This window comes from Apus apus, chromosome 1, assembly GCF_020740795.1.
Source record: "Apus apus isolate bApuApu2 chromosome 1, bApuApu2.pri.cur, whole genome shotgun sequence".
Classification (NCBI taxonomy): domain Eukaryota; kingdom Metazoa; phylum Chordata; class Aves; order Apodiformes; family Apodidae; genus Apus; species Apus apus.
The window spans coordinates 54,204,827-54,216,977 of record NC_067282.1 but is presented as its reverse complement, the minus strand read 5'-3'; the positions used below and the strand labels follow the sequence as shown (position 1 = coordinate 54,216,977).

At 39.0% G+C, this 12,151-nt stretch overlaps 1 protein-coding gene across 2 annotated transcripts in view; it reads right to left on the bottom strand.

Annotated features, from left to right (window-relative positions):
* The window catches only part of PCCA (propionyl-CoA carboxylase subunit alpha), a 281,303-nt gene that overhangs the window by 9,149 nt on the left and 260,003 nt on the right, over nt 1-12,151 (bottom strand). For both annotated transcript variants that reach the window (XM_051630543.1, XM_051630554.1), the window contains one exon: nt 7,149-7,289. In XM_051630543.1, the coding sequence (XP_051486503.1) occupies nt 7,149-7,289 (141 nt within the window). The remainder of the gene's footprint in view (nt 1-7,148; nt 7,290-12,151) is intronic.

Sequence of the window (12,151 nt, the reverse complement as noted above, 5' to 3'; positions counted from 1 at the left end):
ACGTGCAAGCGCGCTCATAATGTACGCCAGGTTATACAAAATAAGAAATAAGCTATTTAAACCCTCTGCCTAAAATTGGGCCCGCTGCAAGGAACCCTGGGTCAGCCCTACACAGGCCAATTAATGCACAGCATCTGCTGTATAGAAGCCGTGCATGAAGCACTTCCGAATGATTTCAGCAATTAAAAGAAAACTGTTTCCTGCCTGTTCTGACAGCAACTGTTTCAATGCAAGAGTGAGCACCAAATCATTGTGTGCAGCTGAAAAAATTAAGTCTCTCTCTCTCTCTCGCTTTTTTGGTTTGTTTTGTTGTGGGTTTTTTTAATCTTGTGAAAAGGGGGTGGGAGGGATGAAGATTTCTTACGGAATCAGATCGTTCTTTTGTTGTCCGACATTCTGTGTTTTTCTGCCAAATTAGACAGAAGGCTCCGAGGGTTTATGGGGCCCTCTACAGTATCACCTTCTGGTGCACTGTGGCTCCCTAAAAAGATGGATCAATATCCAACCCTGGTGATTTGCCTACAAAAGTGAAAATCCCTCAATTACATTTTTAAGACCATTGTATTTAGAACACAGGTGCTCTGATACATAATATTTTTAAGGCTCTTGGAGCTGAAGGGAAAAACAAAGCAACAAAAAAACCCACAAACAATGACAGCTCTAAGCAAAAACGATCTTAGATTTCGTTAAAAGTAAAGTGAGAATTGGATTTAATTGATACCTCCTTTCTCAAGCTTTGGGGGAACACCAGCAAATATTACTCACAATTTCCACTATGCTGTGACTTGTGTCCCTATTGAGACTTGTAAGTAAGAAGGGACAATGCAAGACGGTGGCATCAAAAATCCATATGAATCCCTCTCTTGCAGCTTTCTGCAAAACAGTTACAAACATTCACCTTGCTTATGCTTGTACAAAACCAGTGAATTAAGCATTCACTGTCTAAAACCCTTATGAAGATACTGGGATTTTTGCTTGTTCATTTGTTTAAACTTAGTCCAAGCTGGCACGATCCACTTCTGGATTTTTTTTCTCAGACTCGTTGGCAATCTGGCAGCAAGCATCCAACAAGAAAAAAAATCAAGAGGAATTGGATAAGCAGCAATCGAAATTCCTTTACATTGTTCATTACCATGTAAAACAATTAGTGCACATTTTCCCTTCCTTCCAAATTAACTCTGAAACCGGAGCTACAGAGCTGCAAATATAATTAGTGGTAATTAAAAGCACTTGACAAATCATTTTTAAACTTTCTTTGCCACACTTCCTTTAATGAAGATAGCACATCCCAAATTTGTGACCTCTGACTAACCTGAAGGCCAGTGATGTCCCCCTGACAGCAGCCAGCACTGGCCATTGCACTCCCACGTATCCAAAACACAACTTCCCCGACTGCTTCGGAGATCCCAGCGTGCCTGGGAAGTGAGACACAGGCAGAGCAATTCTGGGAGCAATTCAGGTGCTGCTCAGCCCAAGGCAAGGCTTGGCTGCCACCACAGCCATCTTTATCAGTCAGCTTTTTCAGTAACAGCTACAAAGTTGCTTAGAATTTGAAAAGGCAAAGCACACCAATTTAAATATATATACACCTATATATCTATATCTATGATTTCTCTTCACAGGGTGGTAGCATTTTTCCCTAGGAGGAAACCCTAATAATACTGAGTATTTGTGCCTCAGCATCAGAATAGGATTTTGCTCTTAATTACACCATACCCTAGCACAAATCTTAGGCTGCGCAACTGCAGAAAGATATAGAATAATAATCTATTGAAGTAAAATATTTTTAAAAACCCACATAAATATTTTATGAGTGATTACTCTGATTAAGGGTTTTTTTAAGGTAACCTCAAGTATTATTTGAAGTCTCACGTTATACGAACGGTGAAATATTTTAATGCTTTAACTCTCAAAATTTCACAACTTTGAAAATTTTTTCATTTTCTGTTTACCAATAAATTTTTCCCCCCATAAAAATACACCCCAAAAATTATTTAATACAGAGAATCATAAAATCTATATGAGGTTTTTGACCAAATTTAGTCAAGCTTGCAAACCCCCTTTAGCTGAAAACAGCGTGTATTTGCTATGGGATTGCTGAAGAAACAGGACGGAGGAAAAGAGATAAAGGCAAAGAAAAAGGAACAACAACAACAACAAAACAAAACAAGATTTACTCATAAGAGGAAAATCTCACTTGAATTTAAGAATATTTCCTACTATATTATTGATACCATGCTTGCCTAAATAAAATAGGCAAGCGTTAACTTAAGCAAATACATTTTTACTGGATTTCCTGGTTATTATTTCTCTGTTATAAATTCCAACCAGTATAATTATTAAGTGTAAGAGAAGAAAGAAAAAAATCATTTACTTTTGTAGATTTTGAGGTCTGAAGGGCAAGTAAGATTTCAAACAACAGACAACTGGCTGACAACAACAAGTCATTTTATAAGTTCATCTTTTCTTTCACAAGAATGAACAATGTAGTGAGAAACAGAACTTGGGAAGCTGTTTTGTTTTGTTTTTTTGTAGAGAGCATTTCAGCAGTAGAGGTCAAGCAAAACATTTTTTCCCATAGCAAAAACTTTCTTAGGCTTGTAAATGGAAAACAGTGAAGAAAGATATATATTTTTTTAACTATTTTTCTAAAGAACAACAAAAGGAATTGAAATAATGTGCATGCAACTGAGCTGGAAAAGCAATGTCCTTTAGAAGAACTGGAATGCAGCTTAAAACATCTTCCTCAGTTGTTTTCAAAATGTGGCATCACTGAAAGGAGTGTGCTTTGTAAGTTATACAACTAAAAAGGCAGCCTTCAAGATACTCAGTTTTGAAATTACTGAGATAATTATAATAGTTAATAGCTAATATCTTGGTAGAAAAAAAAAATAATTATACAGTATCAATACCCATGGCTACAGAAAAGAACTATTTCAAGAAATTCTGATATGAGAAAAGTCCATTTAAAGACTGGTTCGAATGGCGGTAATTTCCAAAACCTAGGATAATCTTGAATTACTGGAAAGAAGAGAGGAAATTAAAAAAACTTACATCAACATGATTACATGTCCTTTTTTTTTTGGCCATAGTCCTACAACGATTCAGTAACACTGGGGTGTTTATCCACAGGTACTTTCCTTTTACGTATTTATGGCGGGGAGAATCATTAAAATTATTTAGGCTACCAGCACTCATGTTAGCTTATTGACTAGTAGCTTGGCTTAGTAATGACACCTGTTCTGCCTGATGTAATTAAAAAAGAAAAACAACCAACAGAAACATACAGCTAAAAGAAAAAAATCTTGGCATTTCTAACAGACAGAAAACTGAAAAAGTAAAAAAGTATGTTCACAGGTGAAGATGTAGCAAAGGCTACAGGGCAATCAGGCCAGTAAAGATCTTTTTTTGTTGCTGTGGACAGTTCAGGCTGCCAAAGTTGGAATCAGTTGTGGGAGCACTTTGAGTGGCTGCTTAAATGGGGTACAACAACATCACTTTACCTGTTCAACTCTCAGGGTCTTGGGCTTTCTCTCCTCCTTCCAATTTCAGTGCACAGACCCCAACGTGCACAAAAATCAAGCCAAGCAACTCAAGATGGAAAAAGCAGTATTTCCAACTGCCTGCCTAGATCCTGCCCTCTTAAGGAAAGAAGTGATTTTGTGCAGTTTTAGTTTTTTATGGTGCTGTATTTGTAGTGAGATTCAAACAGTGCCATCTCCACAATCTGGCATGAAAATACTGCTGTGTGCTACTAGGGCTGGCTCCTGCTGCCATTGGTGTCAGCAGAAACAGTGCGAGACCCTTGCCTGGATTTGGGAAGCCCAGTGGCTTCTCTGGCCCTCGGCATCACAGGGAGCCAAAAAGTAACTCTCCCAAAACAGAATTTCATCAGAATGCACACTCGTCATTAACAATCTATTTACAAAATAAACCTTCGCCTCCCAAAATTATTATTTCCTATATAATGTGACTCTGTCATCATGAGGAATGTAAGTGAAATTTAAATATTTTTTTTGCTAAATAATAACCTTCTTTCCAGTCAGCCAGATTTCAAATTGTTTTGTTGTTTATGTTGCTTTCTGCTTCTGAGTGCCTTCATTGTGTTTCCAGGAATAACTGAGTGACAACTAATTACAGTCTTCTGATCACATGAAAGAAAGTAGAAAGTAACTGAAAAGCTAAAAAAATTGGCAGCATCACAAATTCTGATTCTCTCTAAATGACAAACAGCACTACCCCACTGTGTTACTAAAATCTATAGATCATCTTACAGACAAAAGAAAATAAATTCTTTGCATATGCAACATCTTTTGGCAAAATTGAATTGCAAACTGCTTCTCAGACCAGCCAGATAAGAGAATGCTCACACAATCTTTCTATCGGGCTTCATCAGACCAAAGTATTTTTCAGCAACAGCAGCCAAATGAGAACGCCGTTCTTCAAGGAAAAACAATGATACAGGGAGTGAGAAAAATCTATGCAGAGATCAGCCTCAACTTCTCATTTGGCTAAGGATACACAGAGAGGGACTGAGTATGCTTTACCTGACCAGGCATGATGCCCTACAGCTGAACTGCAAGCAATTAACCACAAGTTTGCAAGTGTGGCCATAACAGACAAGAGAGGAGATGTTCCTGACTAGGAGTTTCTTCACCATTTGTGAAGTTACACCTGAAGGAGAGGTACCACAGCCCAGCTCCCCGTGCTACCCACCGCTCTGAGAGCACCTCTCTCTGAACACGGCACTGGCACAGGGACTGTGCTGCACTGTTTAGCACAAATCACAGGTTAGGAGAAAACAGTCTCAGAGCAGCTACTAACCAGACAGCTTTATTGCTAGCAGCAGCAACGCCTGAGTGGAAGGATGGACAACTACCTTGCATTCTATTTTTTTTCTTTCTATCTCTCTCTCTCTCTCTATCTATCCACTTTATTTTTTCAGCTGTGCTATTTTCACACAGCGTGCCCAGCCCAGTTGCAAACACAAAATAGGAGCTACTTAAATTCCCATTTCTTCAGCAGACTAAAGAAATCAGACTTTTCCCAACCAGTGCAACAAAAAGAGCTGTGTTTATCAGGGAGCTACAGCTCCCTGCCTATCATGCCTTGAACAGCTGTAATGAGTGAGCTGGTTCCTGATGGACAGCCAGGAGGTGTAATCTGAATCATACCATCCCACTGCTTGTTCAGTGCCAATAGCTGATGCTACCCTCATCTCGCTCACCCACTTTTTTTTTCATGTTTTGACACTAGTCCTGAAAAGGCAGGATTTAAGTTAAAACCCTTTTCAGTAACGCAAATGTGTTTTTGCAATTAAAGCCACACAATTAACATTGACAAGCTCAGGTCAGCAGAACACAGATTATGCCTTTCAAATGCTCTGCCACTCAGTGCCTTCAGCAAAAAGCTGCAGGAGAGGAGAAGAGGGGAAAAAAAATCTCCACACATTATTTAACAACTTGTGCGCTGCACTGCACCACTTGTGGATTTGTGAAGGGAGGTTCATTCATTTACTTAAAATCCCTTTGGCTGTGGCCTCCTTCTCTGCTGGTTCTATTCCTTCAAGACATGAAGAACTATTTTTAGGGCAAGAAGGCTGGTAAAATTTAGCAGAATAAACTTCTCAAAAAATCTTAAATTAAAAAAACCTCACAATCCTTGCCTTAAAAATATTTCCCTTCACTCTTGGCAAAAAAAAAAAAAAAAAATCTCACTTACTCAGCCACTCCTACTGCCTAGACACAGAAATCACAGTGTTCTCTATTCATGTGATGATATAGTGATTAATTTTAATTGAGTACTGCTGTTTTAAAGGTATCATCAGTGTGTGTGTGCATGTAAGATCACAAAACCAGAATGCTAAGTGTAAAAGCTAAAATAATTTCTCTCTTGCTAATTTTTACTCAGCTGCACTTGGTTCTGTTTTCCCAGAAATATCTTAATTTCATTAATACAAACATTTGCAACTACAGATCTTTAGCATTAACACGATGACTCTCTTCTCTCTGTAGTCAGAAAGATCCACACATTCTAAAAACAAAAGTGGTATCACAGCAAAATGGAAGCAGACAAATCACTTTACCAGCACAATTCATGACCATCACACAGTAAGTGCAGTGCTAATTTTGGACTGGAGATCTTGATCCCACTTCTACATCATCTCTCAAGAGTTACCATAAATTATGAACTCTGCAACTAAAGCTTTCTGTTTGTATCTAAGTGCCACACAGGTGTTTATGGCCTCATTTAACTGACAATAGTGCTTTAAAATGAATCTGCACAATCTGATTTAAATATTCCTGGTCTGCACCACTCTGTTGCTTTCAATGGTTACATGAGATAAGGGCCCTGACCTTAGACATAACCTACTATACAATATGGTAGAATTTCATATAAAGGCAAGTTCAAGCAAGTATTTATATCTAACTCTAAAACACTGTATTTACATTTGTTTCCAGCTCAATGTGAGATAAGAAGCACTGGAAATCCCCAGGATAGCAATGGCATGTTCTGTTGCCCTTCTGTAGGTCAAGTTTTTTCCTTCTGCAGGACAAGAGGATTCCCATAAGAGACTGAGAATTCCCAGCATGGCATTCCCAATTCAGGAAAGTCATATGTCTTGCAAAATGCTAACATGAGGATTATTAAAATAACCAAACTAAACAACAAAACACAGGAGGTAAACGACAAGAAAGTTCAAAATCTATCCTGTGTCCTTTGTGCTTAAGTAATATTTTCATTGCTTCAGGGCAGAAAATCAAACATCCTCTCTGCTGCTTGCACTAACAGCATAAATGTACTTATATATATTTAAACGCACACATACGCACACACACAATTTTTTTCCCCCTGCCAAGGCATTTGTGATAAAACACCCAAGCTTGTCATTGAATTTCAGCTGTGGACTTGCACTCAGCTATGAATGTTCCTTTTAAAGGCAGTTTAATTAAAATTGTGCTTCCTTCTTAGTTTTTAATAATTTAAATTAAAAGCAGCAACATCCTTCAGCACATTTTATTCTACAAGTGAGGTTAAAAAAAACCCAAAAACCCCACACAACTGTGAACTGTAGTTTCAGTTGCACCAAGGAGAAATTTGGGTGGAATATATAATGAAAATGCAGATATATAGATCACATTTCTTACCGTGTCCCCAGGCTTGACAGAAACTGCCACCACTGCTCCAGGCATGGGAGATCTCAAAATGCTGGAGGTGTCCTCTGCTGCTTTCTCTGGCATGTACTTGCTCAGCTCTGCAGCAACCTTCGTCAGTATTTGTAATTTGTACTAAAGAAAAGGAAGAGGAATGTTTTAAAAAACTGTACCTTGGTGAATTCCAGTCAAGAATCTGCACTATTTTATGGCATGTTTTTAATATAATACATCTGTTATCTGTTCTTCACAGGAGTGTCTGAAAACTGCTGTTTGAAAGCTTTAATCAGAGTTTTATTTTCAGGACGTAGAAAGAAAAAAAATGCAACCCCAGCCTGCAGCAATGAGCATATAAAAGGAAAGAATCAAGTACAGTAAAGTCAGATGCATTTAAAAATTTTGGGATAGAGAGGAGAGATACAAATTTAAAAAACAGAAATACCCTTATGCTTACTGTGCATTATCTTTATTGGATACAGAATATTGAGGGATTCATTTCCAGCGCTGTGCTGAACTGGAAATTTGACCTTTTATGAAAGTCTGCCAGATTTTCAGTGACATGATTGATTGGAAACATTATCCTTACTTTTTAAACATTTCTTTTTATCATGTATCTAATGTTTGAAGTGAGCAACTTGTGCAGATTTTGCAATTAGAACATAATAAACAATTTCACTTCCATATTTTCAAGCACAGGCAGAATGATGGAACATTTTGGAAATATATAAGCCGAATATATTTTAGCTGAAATAGAAACTGTTCATCAGCTGTTATCTAACTTGAGAAGAAAAAAATGTTTCCTCTAGCATCTTTTACAGCAATTAGAAATGGAAAAGAATATGACGAGCCTCAAGCATCTGAGAGCATCCTTTCAAACGAAACCTTTCTGAAAAAAAATGTCTGCGTGTACACTAATTTCAGCTCCCGGCTTTCAGTTCTTAAAAACTTGAAACCACCTTCGAGAGAGAATCCATCGCACGTAAGGCAGACGGGCTTCGCATTTCTCCCAGCGCACTTGCAAACGAAGGCAAGGAGCCAGTAGATGGCAGCAGGTCTCTGCGGGAAACTCCTGCCTCACCAAGGCCGCCTGGGCGAAGACCGACACCGCACTTCATCAATAATTTAAACAAAGGTTTTAAATAATAAGCATCGGATGAGCCGCATTAACAATTCAAATGCGTATTTTGCTGATGTAAAGTTCAACACCTTGCTTTGAACAGTATGTTTTCCTCCAAAACAATTAGCTATTGTTTTACTAGCAATAAAATGTCTTTACTTTTCATTTTCCCACAGACAGAAAAAATCTGATATCCCTATGGCGAAGGTAAAGGGGGGACTCTACCTTCTGCTTCTGCAGGGAGTAGAACAAGATATTTGGAAATACGTGCAAAAGGTGATTAATTCTGCAATGACATCTTTCAAAAAGCAGCTTTGAAAGCCAAATTAAAAATACATAACAGAGGATTACCATCCTCCATAAATGGTGTTTGGACACACAAGATGATGTGCCATGAGCAGTGGAGCTATTCAGTTAGAAACACATACAAGGAGCAAACGGTTAGATGAACTGGTCCCCCACCACCACCCCAGCAAACGTAATAAAATGCCACACAGGTATTCCCGGAAGCTGTAAGTGGCACCCGAAGACTGGAGAACCCATTCCCAAACTGTGCCTTGGTGACAATTGATTCGGCACAGGGAAACCAGCACCATTTTGTATGCAAAAAGCTGCTTTAACTCCAAGCCTCCTGCAGGCATCATCATGACAATTAAGACTGTGGCACTCAAATTTTCCAACCCAAAAGAGGGATGGTTCTGTCTCTGCACCCGCAGCTACATTCGATGCGATGTGCTCCTCGCAGCTTGCTTTTCCTCAGAGTAAAGTGTGTATGTGTGCATATGCACACATGCTGTAGGGAGAGGGGAGGTGATGCCTATAGGAGATTTGCTGACATAAGTTGCAAAGAGAATTGCAGCAGTGTGACAAGTCAAATAATAACATCTTATGCATGTTTCTTTACTCTCGAGTGTCTGTTTTGCAATCAAGACATACAAGTGTCTGCCAGTTTCTGAAGGATATGATCCTTAAGTGAAATTACTGTGCAAATAAAAGCTTTTTACTCCTATTAAAATTCATCTGAGTCATAAGTGGCAAGGAAAAAAAGCTTGCAGAGTGTATTCTGCTGTCAATCTAATAAACATTCTGTGCAGAGGGACTATTTATCAAAGATAAATTGTACTTAAAAGTCCTTCATTAAATCTATGGGGGGGAATATAATTACATCAAATTGCACAGTTTCAGTATCCATGGCTAGTGTCTTCTTTATACTCAGAGTTTGAAAATAATAATAAAAAAAAAATAAAAAAGGAAGAACAAAAGTAAGTTAGATTTGTGGACTGTATTGCTGCCTCTTTCAAGAGACTATTTTGATACCATTTCCAAGGATTAGGTTTAGATGCCATTTAGGTTTTTAAGCCACATACAACACTTCCAAGCTGTCCAATTTCAAAATTTAAGCTGGAAGTGAAAGCTAGACCTTCTGCATTCATATAGGTTAACAGTATTTTGCAGGGACTGAAATACAGAATTCCCTGTGCACTCCATAATGTACTGCAGTGGGGGAAAAACCATGTTCCTTAGTCTGCTGCACTTTAAAGCTCAGTTCTCCACACCAAGTTAAAATATCCCTTCCAAACATTGTTTTTACTATCTTTATAATTTTCATATCTTTTAGATTCCTTTCTCTGCAGGACTCCTGCTTTGCTTGGAGTGAGATGTAAGAGTCAGTGCACTCAAAGCTTTAAAACGCGGGTCTTTGTTATTGATGAGCTGTTCCTTTTCCTTTTGTATTTGTTTATTGTTCTTTAGTCTGTTTGGGGGATAAGCAAGTTACTGCAATCAAAAAGTAAAAAATAACAACAGTAAACTTCTGGGGAAAGGCCTGTTTTGGCACAGTTGGTTCACAAATGACCTTTCAGAACAGAAAAAGACAAAGGCGCAAAGAAAGGCTCCTTCTTTAAGATTACCTTTGATGTATTTCTGCTGCTGGCTGAACCCCACTAAATACCCACATAAGTGTCCCTTTGTAAGGCTGTTTGAGATCTCTGGGGGATGAAGGGCACAGGGGGCTGTTCACCTCACCGAGGGGGCAGCCTGTGGCTCAGGAAAGACCAGGACAACCAACGCCTGCCAGTGCCACTACAACAAAGACAATTAAGAATATACCCAATTTGTTCATTACACCATTTAACACTGCTGCTGTGCCTTTGATCCAGCAAGGGGAACACTGAGCATACGAAGCAGAAGTTTTGACATGTGGACAAGGTTCAGGTTGTTTTGTTTTTTTCCTTTATCCTCACAAGGAGGAGGAGGAGGAGGAGATGGGAGAAAGAAGGGGCGTAAATTGGGGAAGGCCGTAAAGTTTGGTTTATAAATAGAGACCAGAAGGTTTCCACTGGCTTAAACCAGAAAAAACATCTGTTGGAGGAATAAAGAGATTGCGGGTGGACTCGCAGAGCAAGGAAAGCTGCTAGCCATCAGATTGGAGCTGATGAGTAGTTGTCACCAGCCCCTGCTCCACTCTGCAGGGTTTCAGAACCTAATTCTGCCAGCCAAAGCAAAGTTAATAAAGAGGTACCCGAAAGGAGCTGTACAGCTTTTGATGGCATAGAAAACAGGTGTTTCTTTTCCACTGGTCTGCAGGAGTCCACGGTCAGCTGACAAAAATTATAGTAGGGAAAGGTGATGTTACTTAATAGTTTTCTAAGGGTAACAGTATCCTGTCCTACCTCTCTGGCTAAATTAATTGGATGTTTATGTAATGAAAAACTACCTTGTATAATCAAATCTCTGTGACAAAAAAGAAGAAAACAAAAAGGTGTAATAATTGCAGTGCTGAGGAGTAAGGGGGGGAAAGAGTAAATACAGAGAAAATTATACCTTGGGTTTTGTGAAGGTTTTTTGTGGTTATCTACTGTACTGATCCCCCAAGTCTACTGAGTAGAAGTAGACTGGCTGAAACAAAAAAGGTGGCCGGGGCTACCATCTGACCCCATCTCTGCTTTAAAACAAGTTCTGTAGTTTGCACAGATGCAGTTCCCTGGCTGCATACAACAGAATATTGAAAACTCTCAATAAAACACTCGAAACCACCCTCAGTTGCAGCTCCCATTAGTTTCCTAAACGTGATCTTCCCAGTGCACCTGAAACTCATGTCCCCAGAAGCTGTAAATGTTCAAACTCCATTGGAGATTTTATAGAGCAATCTAATGTATCAGTACCCATATGTTGCTTACGGCAGTGTTTGGACTGCTGACCAGATGTGGATTTTTCAGTCTGCTTTACCTAAATGTTCAACCATGTTTTTCAAATGTCTGTCATTTTTGTGGCCAGAAGAGCGAAAATCTTACATAGCTCAGATTTCAGTGGAGAAACTGTCTGCTGTGCATCTTCATTATTTTCACTAACCTTACAGTCTCATTTTGTTGAATCGGTGAAATCTGTTAACTGTGGTCACATAATTTCCCTTTAACACTCCTAATCTGCATCCTGCCTCAAGTCACTTAACTGTTGTCACCTGCGGTTTGACTGTCACAGTAGCATGTTACTCAGTATTCCTCCGAAGCAGCACTAAGCAGTGCTGAACACAATGAGCACAACGCCTTTCTAATTAACCATTATACATCTTAACGTGGTGATCACAGCCTTGCTTAGATTTCCTCCAAGGCATCGAAACAGGAAAATGAGATATTTATTCCATATTCCTTGAAGGTGTCAGGCACCACCTTCTTTCCGAGTCAAGGATTTTTTTATTATTTTTTTTTTTCTACTCAACAAGGAGATAAATGACATTTTGCAAATCACGGAGACTTTTTTCCAAGCTCCGTGTTCTAGAGCTGATTTACTTCCACAGGGTGCTGGCGAGGAACGACGTGAGCACCTGCACAAAAATAATAACGGCACTTTTCATCTCATGGAGCAGCCAACACTCGACATG